The sequence below is a fragment of the Eumetopias jubatus genome, unplaced genomic scaffold, assembly GCF_037043125.1.
Source record: "Eumetopias jubatus isolate StellerSeaLion01/CBP00866 unplaced genomic scaffold, mEumJub1_p1.0 scaffold_3, whole genome shotgun sequence".
Classification (NCBI taxonomy): domain Eukaryota; kingdom Metazoa; phylum Chordata; class Mammalia; order Carnivora; family Otariidae; genus Eumetopias; species Eumetopias jubatus.
The window spans coordinates 118,112,108-118,134,836 of NW_028274809.1; the positions used below are offsets into that span (position 1 = coordinate 118,112,108).

Genomic DNA, 22,729 nt, shown 5'->3' on the forward strand with positions numbered 1-22,729 from the left:
TAAGAACACTCGAGAAGTAAAAGCAGCAGGTTCAATGCTGGTGAAACAGACCCTGCCTTGACACATAACACTTCTGAGTGAAGTTTCAAAAACATCTTCCCTGAGGATTACATAAAATAACCAGACTATTCACCTAGATTCTCTCCTAGCAACTCTACTATTCTCCACTATGCATTATTACAATTCGTCATACGGTCATTTGGTATTTGCTGAGGCCAAAACTGGAAAAAACATGACCAGCATTCTTGGTCCTTGAGAAGCCCCTAATTTAGATAAGTAATGCAGTAGGAACAGCTTCAGTAACAGGCCCTTAAAGATAAATGCAATATGCATAAAAAGTCAAATGGGAATTCAGATGAATACAAAATTCCCCCTGGGGGATAAAAGCTTCACAGACACAGTGATCTGAGGATGAGGCCTTAGCGGGGGTGTGAAGCAGGCAGGCCTGGTGAGCAGACAGGGGAGGGGAAGGAGGACCGGGGCCACATACGAGAGGCGCCAGTGTAACGAGTTACAGGGGAGCACAGGGAGGGCTGGAAGAGAACTGCCATGCGTGTTCTTTGTTACCTATCAGCTGCTATTGGCAATGGAAAGTGACTGAGAGGTTCTGGGTGGGACAGTAATGATCAAATCAATATTTTAAGGAAATCAACACATTCTAAATTGTGTTGATTTCCAGACAGGTTCACAGACAGGTCAGACTGAGCAGCAGAAAACCTGGGCAGAGACAGCTGAGCAGGCTCTGGAGTCCAAGCCTCCTCCACCTACTAACTCTGTCACCCTGGGTAGATCACATAAATTCTAGGCACCTCAGTTCCTTATCTACGAAACAGGAATGATAATAATACTCAAACAGCCTCAAAGCCGTTATGAAGATCTGATGAGAAATACGTGCTTCAAATAGCAAATGCTTAATCACTATTAATTATACTGAGTGTCAGGAAAACAAAGACCTTTCGGACAGCCCAGGTATATGGTGATAAGGTTGAAGGCGAGCTGTTCTGGGGATGCAGACAGATGTAGGAGCTCTACAGAAACAATCCAAGGACTTTGTCACTAATTAAGACGTGGAAGTATGGGAAATAAAAAATGTGAACTGACCTCTAATTTTTATTTGAGTGACTCAGAGACTAGTGGATTCATTATATAGAGAAGTGGTAATAAAGAACTGGTTTGAAAAGGGGCCAATGTGTCCATTTTAAACAACATAAATGTACGGTAGAGCCTATTAGCCTTGGGGACTGCTGGCGGCCTGTGTAGCTCAGAGTTAGGTCAGGAGTCTTGTGCTGAGCCCTTAGAGCCACGTAAACACACCGGTGTGCAAGTGGCCCCAGCATTACTCAAACCCAGGACGAAGCAAAATGATATTATCTATTGCAGAAAGATAATACCCCCAAGACCCTGACCTCTACTTTCCAACATACTCTGATAAACTAATCTCTATTAATAGATAAGTGGCTTTATATTCTATTTATTAGGAGAAACATACCTACAAAAAAAAAAAAAAACATAACCGAAATAGACTCCAGGCAAGTAGGGGAGATAACTATGGAGCAGGTGGATCTTTCAGTGGTGGTTAAGTCACCCCCATTCTCCCAGCCCTGAGCATAATATAGAAATGAGGGATTCAGTTTCTTAGGATGTTGTGTTCTAGAAAGAGAAGTGGCCAGAGTTAGACATTCTGGACACTAAGGAAGGGATCTTGAACCAATCACTTTGTTCTATTTCCGTATCTGTGAAAGGAGGGGTCTGAACAATGTCTACGGTCCCTCCTATTCCAGGGTAGACATTGTATAAGCCCTGTCTCCTGCTTCTAGAACAAAACTGTGTGGATCTGTCAAAGACATGTAGAATATGAATAAGTACACTTATGTAAAGGTCTCAGTGATATTCCCTGTACCTCCACTTCCAGACCTCAATCTTCAAAATTCTCAGCTTTCCAATCACTTGCCTCTCCTTCCTGCTATCACCCATCTAGGATGCCACGACATCTAAAACACCCCAATGGTCTCAAGTAATTTCTTAATTCTGAGTTTTCATGGGTAATAGACAAACTTCCAGAGAGCACTATATTCAAATATGATAGAATTTCATAACACAACCTAAAGTTTGTATGATATGCAAATTTAAGCAACATACAAGGACTGTAGCAATAAAGATACCAACTAAATATTAGTAAAACGAGCAGGAAAAAACAGGAAAGAGTCACCTTTTCTTTGTCTAGATGGATTCCGCTGATTTCAAAATCAAACATAAACAGTTCAGCCACTCGCCTATAAACAAAACGAACCCAGGTTATAATGGGTAATAATAACTATTAACAAAATCACTTTCTTGTTAAATAAATTGGACTTTTTCAACTGTACTCCCTAAAAGCCAAATGTGTACACACACACACACACACACACACACACACACACCTCGTTTGAACCAGGAACTTAACATCTTAGAAATAAGGCAAAACATCCAGCTGATATACTATAGTTAGTCCTACTGGGTAACCTTGCCTCCAGTCCTCCATCCCTACAGGATGACTTCTCAAGGTCAGAAGTCCTTGGAGTGATTAACCTGGCACCTCATGAAACACCCTCTCCTCCACTGTGAGGTCTCTCTGAAGGCTGTCCTCCACTACCAACCAAATTAGGGGCCTCTGCCATGGGCTCCAATAGCATTTACGATTTCTATTTAACAAACTCATAGCAGCAATGTCCACCATAGCCAAACTGTGGAAGGAGCCCAGAGGCCCTTCAACAGACGAATGGTTAAGGAAGATGTGGTCCATATATACAATGGAATATTACTCAGCCATCAGAAAGGATGAATACCCACCGTTTGCATCGACATGGGTGGAACTGGAGGGGATTATGCTAAATGAACTAAGTCAAGCAGAGAAAGACAATTATCATATGGTTTCACTCCTATGTGGAACATAAGGAATAGTGCAGAGGACCACAGGGGAAGGGAGGGAAGACTGAACAGGAAGAAATCAGAGAGGGAGACAAACCAGGAGAGACTCTGGACTCTGGGAAACAAACTGAGGGTTACAGAGGGGAGGGGTGGGGGGGGGATGGGTTTACTGGGTGATGGGTATTAAGGAGGGAACATGTTGGGATGAGCACTGGGTGTTATATGCAACTAATGAATCGCTGAACACTACATCAAAAACTAATGATGTACTATATGCTGGCTAACTGAACACAATAAAAAATTAATTAATTAAAAACTTAATTTTTAAAAAAATTGTTGGGCGAACACAGAATTTTTTGAAAAGGTTTTACTGGAGCCTTATGATGGAAAGTCATGAACTGGGTTGTAAATGCTTTATAAGGATGTTTAAGTATAATAAGCAAAGAGGGAACAAAAAATAGCTTCAACCAGTGTTTAAAAAAGTCAATATATGTATTGCAGAATATGAAAAATCATAGTGATTTGCTTTACATGTAGGAACTTATTCCTTTATTCAGAGAATACAAACCTGAGGATGCCGCCATGATAATTACTTATTTATTTCAACTCCATCCAAATCCCAATAATTAAAAACATTAAACAGTGTACACTTGGACAATTTTTCAAAGGCCTACTGCATGAGACTTTCAGTTTTTCCTCCAACTAGTAGCAGCTACTTAGAATATTAAATTCTTTGATGCTGTGCCGGAAGCTGAGTTTCTTGGCTAATGAGAATTGTTTTCTTTCTCTTTAATCCTGCTGCATGCTTGGAACCAATTTCATGTGTTACACCTCTTTCTGTCAATAATAATTTTTTTAAAACTACTAGTTTTCTGGAATTAAGTTATCCAAATATTTGATCTACTCTCCTGGCTTTCTCTGACTTTTCATAAAGGGTATATTTATCTTCCTGATTATTGTGCCAGTATGCTTTGAATGGACAGAATTAAAGTTCTTCTAAAATTCTGAAAATTCAATAGACATTAATAATTTAGCCACTTACCTTCTTTCTTAAATAATGTAAAGTGCTTCACTCAAGCCCCTTAAATATCCCCATTATCTCTACCTCACGGTGATCTCCCTTCCTGAACAGTTAACCTAAAACACATTCCGCTCTCTCTTTTCAGGCAAAGGCATTTTCTGTTTATTTTAGTAAGAGGGGAAAAAAGATAACAGGGGTTGATAAAGGGGGATGGAAATGTATTATATAATGTAAGTTTATTATATTATATAAATTTACTGTTTAACAGCTTTATGTAGAAATGTAGGGGAAAATGAAAATCACTCATCTCACCAAAGATAACCACTATTAAAATTCTTACATTTCCCTCCAATCTGCTTATTTTTATTTTTTTAAGGCTATGCAGAACATGTGAAATTAAGTAAGATAAGGTTAGAGAAATTAGCACAGTGCCCAGCACACAGTGGATACTTGAAAAATGTTTGCCGAGTTTCTGACTGGACGTAAGGGGCACTTAATTCCCTCACACTGAAACATCAATTCCTCTGGCTCCTGGACCAGGTGGACTGGTGGGGGACATGCAACAGGACCCGTCCTGAGAAGCAGAGGCAGAAGCAGCATCTCTGGTCTCATAAAGATACTGTCTCGGTGGCAATGAACTTGTGGCTAACACCAACAACAAGAAAGACCTTCCCTTGGCTTCTATCCAATCTACTCTGAGTATGTTGTACTACTTATTCAAAATAACTGGGAGCCAACTAACAAAGATTTTTATCTTGCTTTTTCTTTTAAAATTATACCACAAACACTGAACATTTCTCTATCTCTTTAAATACTCTTCAAAAACATGGCTTTTTAATGTTTGTAATGTTTGGTCGTATGGATTATAATATTTTCATTTTTCCCACTCCTGTAATCCACGCTAAGATAAAAATCCCTGTTACATACATCTCTTTCTCCTTGTTTGTTTTCTTAGGATACGTTCCAAGAAATTAAATTGATCAAAAAGGTGTCCTCCATAAATATTTATCAATTTACACTTAACCAGAGAGGACCCATCAGCCAAGCCATAAAACACGATTGCCGTTTCAGCTTTGTTAAGTGAAGGGCTCTTTGTTCTCTCTTTCTTTAAGGATGGTAGGGTCCCGTTCTTTGAATGCCTACTATGTACCAGATACTGCCAAAGCATTTTACTTTCATTACTTCATTCAAACTTCATAATAATCCTTTGAAATACTTTGTTATTTTCTTCTTACAGAGGAGAAAACAAGACCTGGAGAGTCAAGGAGCCAATATCCACCCAAAGCCATCTAACAGTAGAGGCAGCGTGTGCAGCCCCTGCTTCCCACTTTCCCAGTGTTACACTTGTTACACTGTTCTAAGTTTAATGACCATGTGTCCGCTATTCCTTATTTTGTGAGTTGCACAAAAAAGAATCCTTTACCTAGTTTTCTATAAGGAGATCCACTGTTTGCTTTTTAGTAATCTGTAAGGCCTCTTAACACAGTAAAGACAGTAAGCTTTTATTATGTAAGTAACATTTGTCCCATTGTGTATTCTGACTTTGAATGTGGAAAAGTTTTGCGATACCAAAGTTTGCAGTTTTTATATAATCAAATCAATCTTTGGTGGTCTGACTTTGGTATCATGAGAAGACAGACCTCCCACCTTCCAACTCTGTCAATACTTTCATGATTTCTTTTTTTAAAGATTTATATCTTTAAGTAATCTCCTTTTTTCCCCAAATAGTTATCTACTGGCCTAACATCATTTACTGAAAACCGTCTTTCTGTACTGGTAGGAAATGACACTTCTATCGTATACTAAATACAGTCTTACATATATTCGTGACTGTCTGAATTTCTCTTTTCTTTCATTGATTTAATCGACTATGCTGGTTTAAGTATAATGCTCTTTTAAATACGGCATTTTTACAATGTCTTACTATCCGGTACAAATCCCTTTTTAGTACTTTTCTCACCAGATTTCTCCTGCCTATTCTGGCACATTTATTGTCTATGACTTCAAAACCATTTTAAGTAACAACAAAAGAATCTTCTTTATAGATTGGATAGCACTAAACTTACAGACCAGTAGAGACCACCACTGACGTTTTCTTCTTTCTTATCTCAGATTATGGTATGTTTCATCACTTAAATATCATCTTTCATGCTTCCTGGTGTGTGTGTGTGTGTGTGTGTGTGTGTGTGTGTGTGTGTGTGTGTGTGTGTGCGCGCGCGCACATAGGAGTGATGAGGTTCTGCATGCTTTGTGCTTCTGAGTTTATTTCACGGTGTATTACAGCTTTTGTTGCTCTTGTGACTGGGATTTTCCCTCCATTATATTTTCTGAAGATGATGTGTTTGTTAATTCTTTGCATACAAGAAAGCTCTTAATGGTTTTGGAAAAACCCAAGTAAAACCGGTTTCTTTATAGTTGGGCTTCTCACAGACTCTAATAAACTAAAACTCTTTAAGAGGGGAAGTACATTAATGTGTCAGATTTCCAAACTTAACTAATGGGACCCTTCTGGGCATACTTTTTGAATAGCTCATACAACTAGTATTTCAAGGAATGTATCAAAGCTTAAGATGATGATCTACTCAATTTAAATCATTTCTTTTATAATTTGTTATGCCAAGATAATTTATTAAATCTACAATTCTCTGTTTTATCCTTACACTTTATAATTCCTTGTCTTACACTTTACCGTACACAAGGTTCTCTCTGGATGCTAGCCAACACTTAATGATGCACAAGTACCATGATATTTCAATAATTATTCTTCAAATTCTTCTTCCTCCTACTTCCAAGTTACCTTTCCTTTCTAGAATACTGATATTCTACCCAGCTCACTTTTCCCAATGTAGTTATCATTTTGTTACTTTAAAAATCCTCTTGGCATTTTTAGTAACATCTAGAAATGAGCTATGTATCCTGTTAGAACACGTCCTTTGCACCTAAAATAGTCTGCTAGTCCACTACAATTTTTCTACATTAAATGTAGAAAAGTCAGTCTTTAGCAAAGTCAGGTTATGAATAACCTACTGCCTCTACTCAAAGTCAATACCAGTTGAGTACAAATCCATCACAATGAGCAGGCATTCAACTTTTACTTGTTTGCTAACGAAGACAATATCATGATCAAGCCTAAACGTATAGTAAAGGCAAACTATTCTGATGGTATAGCTAGCTTTACTAGTATCCTAAGGCTCAGGATCAATGAAGTGAAGTAAGATCAAACCAATATCTGCATATTAGAAGCCAGGTGAAAATAAGCCCCCAAGACAGCCTTACTGCGCAATTCATGTGGCATGGTACTCGTACATCAGATGAACAGCGAGATTCCAGTACCAACTGATCCCTGCAGAATGGGGCTTCACGTGGGGGTCATAAGCCACATATGGAGACAGAAAGGAGAGAGGGAAGCAGGAGGAGGGAGAATCAAGGAGTGAAAAGAAGTGTCCCATAAATAAAAAGTAAGTAAGTGGGACGCCTGGGTGGCTCGGTCAGTTAAGCGACTGCCTTCGGCTCAGGTCATGATCTCAGGGTCCTGGATCGAGGCCCACATCGGGCTCCCTGCCCAGCGGGAAGCCTGCTTCTCCCTTTCCCGCTACCGCCTGCTCGCGCTCTCTCTAATGAATAAATAAAATCTTAAAAAAAAAAAGTACATAAGTAAAAACAGGTAAGAGAAAACATTAACCTCTGTGCTATGAGACGAGTAATATATAGATGGGTTAATGACAAACTTATAAAATCATCATAAATAAATATATTTGAGCAAAGAAATACGGTATCCAAAATCCTCTATCAAATGTTTTTATGCACTGACTTAGAAATTCAGCCTTTTCAATTCAGAATAATAAAGGTAATCGAATGAACCACAGGAAATCATTTCAAGAATCTTGACATCCAACCAGTCAATAAAATCAATTTGCTTCTATCTTCTGGTGGTATCAATTATGGAACTTCAAGCATGAAGCTAAGTGTAAATGTTTACAGGAAGTTATTCCTTTAAGCACCTACTACAGGCCAGGAACTGCTGCAGGTGCTGGGATGCAGCCCTGAACAAAACAGACTAAGTCCCTGCCCTCCAGGAGCTTCCCGTCTAGCAAGGCAGAGGGATGGAAACAACCAAGCAAACAGATCATGCTGGAAATGATTAGGACCGAGAAGAAAACACAAGTAGGTTAAGAAGATGGAGCATGACCTGGTACCAAAGAGGAGGAGACACCATTTGAGTGAAGCCCTAAAGAAAATGCCAGAGTCATGTCAATACCTGGGGAGAAACACTGCAGACAGAGGGGAGCTGTGTGAGTGCAGAGATATGGCGGGGGGAGGCGGTGGTCTTCCCATCTTGCCTCTAGAGTCACAACCACAATGAATGCAAAGGAGTAAGTACCTGGTTTCTGGATCAAGGGAATCCACAAGTTTTTTATCAGCTAGCAATTTTTGCAAACTTTGGTATAATTCCACATTTGTGTTCAACCTAGAAAATTACAAATGAAAAAAAAAAATTAAATGATTTTCTAATACCTTCTTTTTAACTTTACATTAAGAGAATGGTGTCACATCCTAGCATACACATGCCCAGAGGCCAGAGGTTTGGGGTTTTGTTCTGTTTCTTCATTTGGAATAGAAATAGCATAACCACAGTTAGTACAGAATCAGGCAGTCCGTTAAGCAAAGTGTCAGGGTACTAAGTGTTCTGAAAGGTAACGGATAAATTTAAAGCCACAGTCAGAAGCTGGAACCAGAAGAGCAGACAGGAGAGAGGGGAGTGGGAGGAACGCAGCAGCGGGTGATCTGAGTGACGTGAGCCCACTGCCATTGAGAATTCGTTGTTAGCAATAGGCCGGTGGCTGTTTGTTCATTTAATACAAAAAGAGGGAGGTTGTGGGGAGGATGAACACAAAGATTCCGCAGTTCCAAAGTGAAGGACCTAGGGGCGCCGGGGTGGCTCAGTCGGTTAAGCGACTGCCTTCGGCTCAGGTCATGATCCCAGGGTCCTGGGATCGAGCCCCGCATCGGGCTCCCTGCTCGGCGGGAAGCCTGCTTCTCCCTCTCCTACTCCCCCTGCTTGTGTTCCCTCTCTCGCTGTCTCTCTCTCTCTCTCTCTCTCTGTCAATTAAATAAATAAAATTAAAAAAAAAAATCTACAAAGTGAAGGACCTATACGCCAGGTAACCTTTGCCCATCTGGGCCAGAGTGGCAGGCCCATACCACAAGGAGAGCTCAAGGACACAGGCTTTGGGGTCACACACTAGAGTTACAACACCAGCCCTACTACCAGTGTGTAAACTTGGGCAAGTATTTGAACTTCCCCAGCTTGTTAGATTTCAGGTCACCCTAGGGTTAAATAAGATGCTCCCCCTATGAAGGAACAAATAATAGCTTGCCAGCCTGCCCTTGGCCCCCAACCTGAGTTCTGCCCTCAACCCAAGCCACTTTCCCATTACTAGATCCTGAGTTCTTTCTTCCCTGGATGCCAGAAAGTCCTGCCACTCTCGGGGCTAAACAGTGAACTGGTTTTAGATACGATCTGCTCCCCGCCTGGTGGATCCTCAGGGTAGGGCAAGGCTGTAAGAACCATCTGCCCGTTCCTACTCAGGAACTCAAGGATGGTTAGGTTCCCTAGTCAGTGCATCATCAAAAACCTGCAGCTTTGTAGAAATCCAAGAGTTCCTGTTGCTACAGTTCTCATGGGCCACCCCAAAGACCAAGGGAACTGAGGCAGTCAGCACCAGTGGGAAAACTGTCAACAACAAGGGCAGGCATACCCCCTCTCTCGCTCCGAGGCAGCGATCCCAGTAAACGGGGAGAACATCAATGTGGGCACCTACTTCCTCCAGGCGTGCTCCCCCTATGAGCTACTACCTGTCAAAAGGACAGGCATTCAGAGACAGCCTGCACTGTATCCTCTTCAGAAGTTTCAGCCTATCTCCCACACTATGTTTTATGTCATGAGATCTGGCATCAGCTCTAAACAAACACACCTAATTTGGGGCTTTTACTTCCACTGCTGGAAATAAATCAATTCTACACATGCACCTGAAATCCGCCTGTTTTTCAAAGATCACCCGCAGCAGTTACAATACGATTCAGCTAGACTAAACGAGAAAAGGAGTCAAGGTGCTCCGCGAGGACCAAGAGCAAAGCTCTCTGGTGAAGGCCCTGAGTTCGGGGTTCTGACCCACGCCTGACCCAGGCCTCGGCGGGCCTCAGGGCAGCAGCTGGAGCGTGGCCAAGAAGGGAAGATGGAAATGCTCTCCAGGATGAAGTGAAGACCTTGCACAGATCCTCTTGACCATACTTCGCTACCAATTACGGTTCCCTTGTTGTCCTCCCGCAAAATTAAGAACCCACATCCATTATTCCAGAGCTGTTACTAAAGTCAGGCCCGACACAGCGTTCAAGGTGCCCCAGGCAGGCACCCTGACAGCTCTGACGCATTTCCTAGGGCTTTTCCCTGGGCGATGCTCTTTCTCCCAAGGAGCCCCCAATGCCAGTCCCTTCCTCATGCCTGGCGTCTGCAGTGTGCAGGGACCAGTTTTATCTCAGTAAACAAGTTGGTTTTCAACGGCTGTAAGAGAAATCACATGCACTGTCCCAAAGAGAGCAAATGATGCTCGGTGGGGGAGAAACAGCAGCAGTATCTCCAGACGCGTCAGGTCCTAAGGCGGGCCTTGTCAAACCAGGAAAGCCACCATGCTCCTCCTCCAACTTCTGGTTTGTCAGGAAGTCTTCCCCGATGGTTTCCAGTTGTAGATTCCTGCCAGGTGAGCCCTGCCGCGCTCACTGGCTTGCGACCCTTTCTGGCATGGCGTCACACACTAAGTGCTTTTGAATATGGCACCGTCCATCTCAAAGTCATTTTCACCAGCACTTTCGAGCTCTCATAAATGGCTTAAAATATTTAAATTTACCTCAAGATTGCTTGAAAATAACTCACTTCATCAAAGCCCCAGCCTGCCTCAGCCCTCCCTGAGAGTTTTATGATCTCCCTAGACTACCCCTCCCCACCCCAGATCCAAGGGACCACAAGGCTACTTGTCTCTGGCCCACAGCCATCGATGCAATAGCAGTTTAATCAGAGGATAATCAAGAAACTCCAACTTGCCACTGAGATACTGAAAAACTCTCACTGAACGTACACAACAATAAGGAGAGTAGATGTTTGCTATGCACCTGATGCCCCTAGAAGCACTTTATTATCTCATTTTCCTCACAGTAACTCTAAGAGGCAAATCATGTTACTACTTCACTTATAGGCAAGGAAGTTAAGTGATAGAACAGATGAACAAACAGATAAACAACTCATTACACTGCAGGAGCCAGGGAGGAGCACGCAGGGGCCTGCCCCAAGGGCCCTCCCTCTTCCCCACCACCCTGGGCACTGGGCATCCCTACCCTGCGGGGACAAGCCCTGGAGACCAATTTCCTCAAGCACAAATCCACAAGACCACGTCACCCGAGACTGTTAACGAAGGGGAGCAGAACATACTTTTCTACCATGGTGCCAATACTTCTACAAGCTTCTTCCGCCGCCTCTCTGAACGCGCGCTCAGGGTGAGCAATTTTCACAAAATCGGCCTAATAAAGAAGAAAGACAAAAACCAAGAGGGAGTTTGATGGAAAGCTTTCTTCCAAGATCTGAGGGTAAAAATGAAAACCTGGGCTTTCAAGTGTCCCATTTGGCTGGCCCTATGCATTTCCATTACTGACATTTTCCTAAACTAGTAGGGCTAGGCGGCTTCTTGCTGAACATTTATTAACTCTGTTATTCCTTGGAATCAAGTGGGTTTCATTCCAAAGAAAATACTTCCACTAACCTTATTTTAGAAAAGCCTTTCTCCTTCAAATATAAACACCAAGTGAATTCTTCCTAATTCTACAGTTCAAAAAAGCAGAATCTTATTTCAAATATTCTAAAACTTCCTAACTAACATTGTTTGCAGTATGGTGCTCACATGTTTGCCTGACTCCAGAGAACAACAGAGGCTTTTTTTTTTTCAACTGACAGACAACACAGTTTCAAGGCTGATTTAACTACTTTCTAGCCTTTGTGCAGAAAACAAAGGTGCATTCTCTCTTTATAGGCCTTTTAATAAATATGAATTCCGAGTCTCAGCTGAAATGACTCACGACTACCAGTGTTGCAGTGGCTTCAATACTGACTTTAGACTAAACTGAGCTAGAATTTTTATTTTTAATGAAATCACATAAAACCAGATTTTAGTTTTCATGTTAATTGCAGTATATTGCAAAAGAAAAATGCAAGGAAACTACAAAATATCAGTTACAGTCTTCATTCTCCAAGAAAACATGTGTGACTATAGTATGAAATAAAATCACTACAAGGTAAAATTTCCTAATTTTATTATTAGTTTTCAATGTAAAAACATTTAAATCCATAGTTTCATATATTTGATGTAACAATAAGATAACATTAGTACTAAAGCACCTGAAAAATGAGCTATGTAAAATTTACAATTTATATAAATTACCAATCTACATGTTGCAGAATTTACAGTCAATATTTATTTCAAAATACCAGCATACATTTTAAAATTCATTTATGGGGTGCCTGGGTGGCTCAGTTGGTTAAGCGTCTGCCTTCAGCTCAGGTCATGATCTCGGGGTTCTCGGATAGAGCCCTGCGTCAGGCTCCCTGCTCAGCGGGGAGTCTGCTTCTCCCTCCCCCTCTGCCCCTCCTCCCTGCTGTGCTCTCACTCTCTCTCGATCTCTCTCTCTCAATGAATAAATAAAATCTTTAAAAAAAATTCAATTGTAATAGTGATGGAGAAAACAATACTGTTACATAGCAACCATATAAAAAAAAGAAAAAGAAAGCAAAACCAAATGACCATTTGGTGGGAAATAACAGTTTATAAAATCCTTGCCTTATTACACTATTGATCTTACTGGCAGGTAAAGTCCTAAAGATTCAAAAGGAAGAAGGTTCTTTGAATATTTTTACCCAACGATTTCCACATATAAGTCACATTTAGAGCTTTTTTAATGAGATATTTCTATACCTCATAAATACAAAAATCTTCAAAAATAGGACAAGCTATGAGGCATAGAGTTAAAATCTCTTAGTGAGAAGCAAAAGCAAAAATGTGAAAAAAAAAAAAATCCTGGAACACCACTTAATTAAAATGGAGGCTAAGACAACAAATAAGCCACCAACAAATTAAACCAATACTTGATGGAACATAAGTGAAATTCACTGACAAATATTTTCCTTTTCAGGTTTTAGTGACACAATTAAGCATAGAAGGTCACTGTGAGGCGTCCCCGGGCAGTGCACCTCCTGTGTCCTCCATCATTCAAGGTGCTTGCTATGCACCCACTTCAGAACAAAACCAAGACCCTACAAAACCAAGAAGTGACTACAATAAGACTGCAACACACCTCACTTTACTCTTGGGAAAAATCGTTTAAGATACTTTATCAATTTCCTTAAAATGGGGAAACTCACAGTGACTGCATGACAATCTGAAAGGTGTTTCTGCTCAATTCGGTTGTATGGGAGGGGAAAAATGTTCCAATCAAGGAACAGCAAAGATGGGGAAGTGTTATGCAAGGTGAGAGAGGTCATTCTCAAAGGGCAAATGATTCCATTCATCTGACATTTTAGAAGGGACAAACTATAGGGATGGAGAACAGATGGGTAGTTGCCAGACGTAAGAGGGGAGAACTGACTATAATACAGGGGCTTTTTGGGGGTGATGGAATATAAAATTCATAGAATTGTACCATCCCCAAAAAGGAATCAATTTTACTGTATAATCTTTAAAGTAAATAAATACTTTTTTAAAAAATGGGGAGGCTAACTGACTCTCCGACCTCTCCAAGGTAAGGAAGACCTATTCATCGGACCCTAAGTAACCAAACAGCATGTAGAAGGTACAGAACAGCAGGTGAGAGCATGAGTTCTGTGGCCACAATGCCTGGCCTCTGAGCCCAGCTCCGCCACTTAATGGCTAAGCGACCCTGGGTATATCACTTCACCTCTTACTGCCTTTCTTTCCTCATCTGAAAATGGGAGATATGCTGAGAAGATTAATTCGGTTAAACCAGGCAAACCTCTTACCAGGGTCTGGTGCTTCAAAAGATCTAAAAAAAAAAGTTAACATCAGAATATAAACTCCATGAGGTCAGAGACTGTGTGTCTATTCATGACATTCCCAGTGCCTAGAACAGTGCCTGGAACATGGTGGTGATTCAATATTGAATGAATGTGAAGAGAAAGCTATATACAGTCCAATACCAAGTTGACAAGATCCTGAGGGTTCACAATTTTGGATTATGTACACTACTATAATTGCCTTCCCTGACATGACTAATGAGGAGGTGGCTCTTTGGGACAGATAAAAAAAATCATGCCTTCTATCTCAGCAATAGGATTCTTAGTGAAGAGATCTAGGTACATGTCTATTTCTGCTTCAGAATATGAAAAAAGGAAGTCTGTAATACAATCAGTTTCATATCCAAACCTTAGTTGTCATCGGAAAAGACATTCCTGAAAAGGTTTATAAAAACTGGCTTTTCATAAGATTAATTTTATTGTAAATGTACGGGTAAACGTCCTTTTAAAATTCTGGTAGAAGTTTTCATGAATGAAGAAATCTGTCAAATGAAGACTCTTTGCATATGAGTAATCGTTCTTTGATTATACATCACATGTGTATTTTCTTAACTACACATATTAAAGTACAAGTTCTACATTTCACCATTTCCTATACGTTTTTTCCCCATTCCTAACGACTTACTCCCACTATAACAAATTATACCCAACAGCTCTCAAATAGCTCAGACGCTGTGAGTCTAGGTGTTGCCAAACCACACACCAGATGCTTTGAACCCTAGTCTCTGACATTAAACCTAATAAACTTAGCTTAAATTTTAACATCTTGACAGAGAGGTAGCTTCAAGGCTTACAGCAAGCATCTTACCAAGTCGGCCACCCTGCACAAGGAATCAGAAAGCTCGTCGAAAATGAGCACGGTCTGGGGCCCAGGTGGCATGGAACACACGCGCTCCACGAGCAAGTCTGCCTTTCTCAGGGCGTTTTCTTGTGCGATCCGAAATCCTTCTGGGGCGCTGAGCTCAGGAACTCCAAAAAGACCCTGCAATCCAGACAGTATTTCCAATGTGTAACTAAAAATATGATTTTTTTCATAATGGAAATCTTGGTTTTCGTTGGTGTATCCTATCATTATAATACTTGCGATCACAGATACCATGTTCACATTCCCCGCATCATTCCACATAAACTACGAATATTTTAAGAATGGAATTTTTAATTATTTCATAAAAAACAAAAATAGAATGATAAAGGTTCAACATCCAGCTTAGCCACTTTGTAGATGACTAACATGCTGATTTTTGAAAACAGCAAGAGGTTAAAACTTTCAGGACTGATAAGGCCTACTGTTTCTGCAAGAAGGGATACATGAAATTAACGTCTTTTCAAAATGATGAAGTTGAAGAAAAGGCAGTTGCAGGCAGAGCAGAATTGGAACCAAAACCAAATTAGATTCTTTACACTGATTTAATTTGATTCAAGTACAGACTATTTTTCATTTCCCAACACACCTCCTCATACTGGAGGATGGGAATTCTAAACGTCAGACTACTAGTTATGGTTAATGACAAAAAACTACATAAACCTTTGGGGTTTTTTGTTGTTCTTGTTTAATCAAAAAGCAATTCACATGTTTGAAAATCTGTTATCAGTTCTAAAATCATGATATACAAAAGAAAAATAAAGCTAAAATTGGGTATATTTCATCCACCCAAAACCAAGCTTACTTTTTCATCTTTCTACTCGGTACCTATAGGCAGTCGTTCTCCTCCTCACCCTAATTATGTTAAAACCATATTGTTACTTACCCATAGGGAAGTTGGTGTAGCAAATTTCATACAAGAATACTTTTAAAACAAAGCTAATGACAGAGATCAAATAAGAAAACACATCACTAGGCTCGGTGTAACCAAGTCCTAGACTCTTTATAAGAAAGGCAATGTTATGAATAATAAATTAAACAGGCAAAAATAAAAGTAACCTGAAGTGGATAAAACCCGCAAATGCAAAGTAGAACGGGCATCAGGTAAGTCCCTTTCAAGCTCGCCTTCCTTTCACATTTAATTCATTCAATAAGCACTGAGTGCCTAGGAAATGCCAGATACCACACTGGGTGTGCGGAGATAGAAAATAAATAGCAACCAAAGAATTCAGTCAGTGACTTCCTGGAGGAAGAAATCAACGTGATCAATGTCATCTCATTATAGGAAATGAGACTGTTCTCAACAGTTTTGTGTTATAAAACAAAAGAGCCCAAAACTTCGGAAAAAAATAAGAACGGAATTTCGAGCATCAATGGTATTAGTAACTACAGGGCTATGTGATCCCCCTATGAACTGCAGGGCGAGGCCTCCAATGCTCAAGTGTAGGGCTGGAGCAAAAGTGAACTTTAGTCGCGATTGGTCTGAGTGTGAGGCGAGGGCGGGACCCTCCAGGCGGAATCCACCGCCACCGGCGAGATGAACTATTTTGAGTTCACGTGGAGCAGGGGCTCACGAAGAGGCAGGTCCTGGGGCCCACACTCTGGGGACAGGACCAACAAAGGCCGCCCCGCTCCCTTAAGCCAGCCCCTCAAAGAGGAGGTGACGGACAAGGTCACCAAGAGCGCAAACGACACCCTACCGTACAAAGTGGGTTCGCTGCCCGGCTCCTCCCAGACCCAAAGGACCCCGCCCAGATCCCTGCTGGCCACTCGGAGAAAGAACCGGCTTATGTCGGGTGGACAAGTGGAGCCCCCTCCCGCGCCGCTCACCCGGCGCTCGCCGAACAGGTCCAGACGGCGACCCTGGGGCTTGACATTGAAGGCAGCGCCCACCGGGGACCAGCTGGTGCTGACCTCCCGGGCCCGGATTCCGGCTCCGAGACCGCCCAGGCCCGCTCGCCCCGGCCATAGAGCCGCTGCCCGGAGTCCGTGCCCTCCCAGCCTCCAAGCATATAGCATCTTGATCCCAGAGCAGCCCCTTCCCACGCCGCGAGGCCCCGCCCCTGCACCGCAGCTCCCGCCGCGAGCACGCGCGCCACGTTTCCAAGGCAGCGGCCCACGCCACGCCACGCCACGCCACGCCACGTGACGCCAGTGCTTCCGGGTCGGGGCTCGAGGCCCTCAGGACGTGAGCACGTCGGCGTCCAGAGGGCAAAAGCGTCGCCCCGCCTCCTTCACGGCAGACGCTGCGGTCTTGCGCCCCCGTGTGCCTGAACTAAGGACCCGCCAAAGTTTAATTCTTCTCTCCCACGTGACTCGAGCGGGACAGACAGTCTCGAGGCAGGGTGAGTTCTTCTCGGAGGAGCAGTGAACGCTCAGTGAACGGCGCCTGAGTGCCTTCCCCGACGTGACAGGGCTGGTGACATTCGTCGACTCTGTCGGACTCCACTCTAAACGATGGTTGAAATTAAATAGACGGTGTGGCTGCACCGTATGGTTGTGTGGAACCGACTCCACTACCTATCAGTGAATCTTCCTTTATTTTGACTTGTAAATTTTGTTATAATAATCTACAATATAAATTTGTAGCGGGAGGGCTTCGCAACCTTCACTCAACCATAGGGGAATGAGAAGATTTGGGGGCAGGAGGCGGAGAAGGAATTGTGATTTGGGGTTTAGGATGGCCAGTGTGGAAAAGGGCTGGGGGCTCTGGACAGGCTTAGCCTCCCCTAAATGAATGGAAATCACGCCACAGTTGGAGCCAGGGCCAGGTTCTTGTCCAGGATGGGAGGCTTAACCTTGCTCAACTTCATCCCCGTCTGCAGAGGGAATCGTGCGAGGTGCCTGCCTTCTCTACCTTCCTGAAGCGCATGGGGATTAAGTGAAAGAATTTAGTTAATAGTAAGGTGTTTTTCTTTTGAGAGACTTCTGTAGGTGGAGAGGGGGAAAAATCAGTAGTTGGGAGAAGGGACTGAGAGGAATTGAGGCCGCCAAAGCAACCCTCACATTTGCCTGGCTGTCTCACTCCACGCACCTGCCACTTCTTGGGCTCTCACTTTCAGGGTTGAGCGGGATGCTGCGGAATGGCGAATCCACATGGGATGGGCCCCTTGAGAATTGACCGTTCTGCAGACGTGAAGACAGGTGTGTGGATATGAGAAGAACCGCCCCCCCCCCAGGAAAGTAAGCAAGAGGGAGGGCTGACTACTGCAGCCTCCAGCAGCCTCCAGCCAGCTCCTCAAAATACTGCTCTCCACCTCAGTTTTTGTTTGTTTTGTGGTTTTTTAATTTTTTTTAAAGATTTTATTTATTTATTTATTTATTTATTTATTTATTTTAAGATTTTATTTATTTATTTGACAGAGAGATAGAGTACAGGTAGGCAGAGAGGCAGGCAGAGGGAGAGGGAGAAGCAGGCTCTCCGCTGAGCAGGGAGCCCGATGTGGGGCTCGATCCCAGGACCCTGGGATCATGACCTGAGCCGAAGGCAGACGCTCAACCGACTGAGCCACCCAGGCGCCCCAAGATTTTATTTATTTTTGACAGAGAGAGAGAGACTGTACAAGCAGGGGAAGCAGCAGGCGGAGGGAGAGGGAGAAGCAGGCTTCCCGCTGAGCAGGGAGCCCGATGCCGGGCTTGATCCCAGGACCCTGGGATCATGACCTGAGCTGAAGGCAGACGCTTAACCGTCTGAGCCATCCAGGTGCCCTTGTTTCGTTTTTTTAAAGTGGGCTCCACACCCACGGTGGAGCCCAGTGCAGGTCCAAACTCACAACCCTGAGATCAAGACCTGAGCTGAGATCAAGAGTTCAATGCTTCACCCGGTGAGCCACCCAGGCGCCCTTCTCTGCCTAGGTTTTATGCAGGAAGTAGATACCAAGTGATTCTGTTAAATCAGTGTCTGAGTGCAGAGGGCATTGATGGCCGTAGTCTTTTGTGACCACAGGAGGTTGATTACTTTGCCTTGGGTGTCAGAGGTGTGACTTGTGCAGAGGACCAAGAACCCAAGTGAATCTTTTTGTTCCCAGGCAATCCACAGTTACGTTTTCTTAAATTGCTTTATTTGAAGTCATTCCAGACCTTTATCTCACCTGAATGTTTGGGCTTAGGGTAAAGCTGTGTTCATTTTAACATTGCCTGTTGGGTTTGAGCAGTCCTCAGAACCTCCTGGAAAGTTCCAGAGAGCCAAAAGTTAAGGCCAAGAGTGGCACATGCTTCCTATAGATACCTTCTAACCCCCCCTCCCTCTATTAACACCCCCCCAAAAAAAGTTTCAAATGGAGTTTGTTTTCAATTTAGCCTGGCAGAGAGGAAAAGCCCAATTGATTGTATGGTAAGTTATGATTTCATTTTCTACTGATTTTTTAAATGAAATATTTAAAATGATTTAAAATCCCGGAGTCCCTACCTCCATGGTGATTAATATCTATCACATTATTGGTAACTGGTTGGTTCTTAGGGCAGCCACGCCACATGAGAGACCTAATGCCTGTGTAGCAGACCCTTACAAAGATGTCAGATGTGTCGTGTAAAAAAGAAAATTCATCAATATATTTGACAAAAATCCTTACATATTTTTTTCTGAGAGCCTTCCTTTAGCCCAGAATGGTTGTCATACAAGGATACCTAACCATTGTAATGCAACATTTAAGCCTAAAATTGTCCTCAGGAGATAATGATTTGTCCTAAAGTAACAAGGTATCTGGTGTCTCAGAGAGCCTGGCATAGTTAGATTTTCAAAAACTGCAGTCCAGATTCATCGACAACCAATGAAAAACCATCCCAAACGGGAGATTAGACACACCCAATCCCTGCCAGTCAACTTCATCTTTTTGAAATCCTTAAAATATGTTTTACATCTCATCTTCTATATTTGATCTAAAAAAAAAAGAATTTTATAAAAGCTGGTATCCTCTGTACAATCATAAATATATTTTTTCTTCACGTCTATCTCAACCTATAAAGTTGTGTTCCTAAATAGAAAGGAGTGAGCGCAGGTATTCTTCCTATTCAGTCCATAACAAAACCAGGCTTTACACTGGGGAGAAATAGCTTAGATTATTACAATTCCAAAAAGCCACAGAAGCCAAAGGATAAGGACACTCTGGCTCTATAAATAAAGTGATCAGTCATGCTACAGCTGAGCCAAAGTAGGGCAGCAAGGCAGATGCAGGGACTGGGCTGCAAAATTGAAGGAGACACTCACTGTCAGGGTCATGCACAGGCTGTGTCAGTACCTGAGGGGGGCACCTGGGTGCCTCACTTGCTTCCCCCTAGTCCTGGCTCTGTTCTAGAAGAAATAAGGAAGGCCAATAAAATACCTATAAACAAATTATTTCTGTATCTTTCCAACATTTTCCATAACCATCAAGTAATTTTTCAATATTTCATTTACAGCAGTGCTGCCTGCTCCTAATGATAATTTACGAAAGTCCTATTTTTCCGAGGGAATGAAGATATCATCGCAACTGTGTAGACTTGGTTGGAGTATGGATAGAATGGCCTGAAGTCCCAATTTCTAGAGGCACATCCTGTCAGACCAACTGGCCCAGGCTGTGATTTGGAAAATAGTGTAGCTTGAATATGCAGTGAACTTGCAGCCTTTTGCTTCTTTATTAGTTGCTCTTAATTAATAGAAAAGTATATTGAGTTAACTTAGGCATATGTAATCCTTCCAGAATTTTAGAGGCTTGGGACCATATGAAATTATTCCATTCCAGCACTGCTGTACAATAGGAGACTGGAGCACAGAAAAGCTGAATAATGTACCCATTTCACATTCCTTTTGTCATGGCTGGAACAACAACCCGTACACCTCAACTCTTAGTCTTGGGCTTTTTTCTCTACAATCATGCTGCCCCTCTCCTTGGGCCATTGACTACTTAATATTCTTTTAGACAAAAGCCGTAGTAACAATGACAATAACAACAAAAACCCTGCATCAGACTGGCTCATGCAACACAATAGTCCAGAGGTATCTCTGCCTTCAGGGGCAGCTGGGTGTAGGGGTCTAAACAATGTCCTGGATTATCTCCAGCCCTGTTTGATTTTGTTTGGGGGCTCTCCAGATTAGCTAAATGCATGCCAGCTGAAGTTCTAGCTTCACCTGAAGAAGATCTTGCCTTTTTTTTCCCCCAATAGGCCTTCCAAAGTTGCAGATTACATCTCATTGGCTCTGATTGATCAGGCGCCATTTTGGAAATAGTCACTGTGGCCAGAAGAAGGGGCCGTTCTTATTAGCCAGGCCTGAATCTCACATCCATCGCAGAGTGTATACACCGTTTGAAAGACTTGTCTGAAAGTGCACACCAGGATGCTTTTACCAGACGAGAGGGAAGTAGATGGGACGCGTCCGACCAAGAAATATCCGCTGTGGCCTAAAAGGCAAGTTTCTTTTCACCCCAGTTTCTTAGTAAATTCATCTCCGTCCTCCACTTTCCTCTGTAACTGTTTGGTGTCTCTGTCCAGTAACCTCTTCCTTTTGCATTGCTCATTTAAAAATTTTATAAGGTATATCGTGAAAAACATCTAATGGAATTCGCCTTGCTGGGTTTTGGTCTCCTTTGAGACCCGTGATCCCTTTTTTTCCCTTCCTTTTTCTCCCTTTTGGAATGGGACTGTCTATCCTGTGCCTTTCCCACCACTGTATCTTGGAAGCAAATAATGTGTCTGGTTTTGCAGTTTCACAGAGGGAGAGGGATTTTGCCCCAGGATGTGTCACACAATAGATCTTACTTATAACTGACATAAAGGATTTAGATGATGAGATTGGGGACTTTGAGCTGGTGATTTTTACATGAGATTCTTAGAGTTAGCATTGATGCTGACATTGTTAAGACTTTGGGGGATGTGGGTTGGGGAGAGTGTATTCGGCACTGGGGAAGATCATGAATTTGGGGGGACCAGAGCAGTCTATTACAGGTTGAACTGTGTCTCCCAAACAGATACGTTCAAGTCCTAACCTTTGGTTTCTATGATTGTGACTTTATTTGGACTCAGGGTCTTTGCAGATGTAATCAGGTTAAAATGGGGTCATAGTAGATTAGGGTGGTCCCTATTCCAAATGACTGGTGTCCTTATCAGAAGAGGGATGCTTGCACACAGGCAGACATGGAGGGAAGACGGCCATGTGCAGATCGGGGTAGAGCTGGATGCTTCCACAAGCCGGGGAATGCCTGGGTCCACCAAAAGCTGGAAGCAGCGAGGTAGAACCCTCCTCAGAGGCTTCTGAGGGAGACTGGTGCTGCGGACACCTTGATTTTAGACTTCTAGACTCCAGCCCTGTGAGACAATCACTTTCTGTTGTTTTAAATTCCCCAGTTTGTGGTACTTTGTTACGGTAGTCCCAGGAACTGAGCACAGATTCAAGAACTATTTGTTGAGATGAATGGTGATTAAAACCTAAGTTACAAAATAAGCAAAGTGTTCCGCAGCTTTCTGGGATGTCTCGTCATCACCTGTTTACAACTTTTATTGGCTACTAAATGGAATGAACATTGGAACACTTCCCTCTTCCTTCTCCCAGTGTCCTCAGAAATTCGGATGAGGGATAAGGCCTGATATGGCTCCTTCAAGCACTAAAATGACATCAGAACACGGGTCCCACAAGAAACATACATACATGCAAAGCACTCTTCAGATAAGGTGAATGATGAAAAATCGTAAATAAATTATAATAAACAATGCAAGCATTAAGATTTTATTTATTTATATGATTTTATTTTATTTTTTAAAAGTAATCTCTGCACCCAATGTGGGGCTCCAACTCATGACCCCAAAATCAAGAGTTGCATGTTCTACCAATTGA

At 42.5% G+C, this 22,729-nt stretch overlaps 1 protein-coding gene across 1 annotated transcript in view; it reads right to left on the minus strand.

Annotated features, from left to right (window-relative positions):
* Positions 1-17,067, minus strand: part of MIPEP (mitochondrial intermediate peptidase) — a 175,871-nt gene extending 158,804 nt beyond the window's left edge. Inside the window, exons 1-5 of the mRNA XM_028107728.2 lie at positions 16,753-17,067; positions 14,869-15,042; positions 11,412-11,500; positions 8,310-8,396; positions 2,210-2,273 (exon numbers count right to left, since the gene is read on the minus strand). Of these exons, the coding sequence (XP_027963529.1) occupies positions 2,210-2,273; positions 8,310-8,396; positions 11,412-11,500; positions 14,869-15,042; positions 16,753-16,941 (603 nt within the window). The 5' untranslated portion in view covers positions 16,942-17,067. The remainder of the gene's footprint in view (positions 1-2,209; positions 2,274-8,309; positions 8,397-11,411; positions 11,501-14,868; positions 15,043-16,752) is intronic.
* Between the last annotated feature and the right edge of the window lie 5,662 nt (positions 17,068-22,729).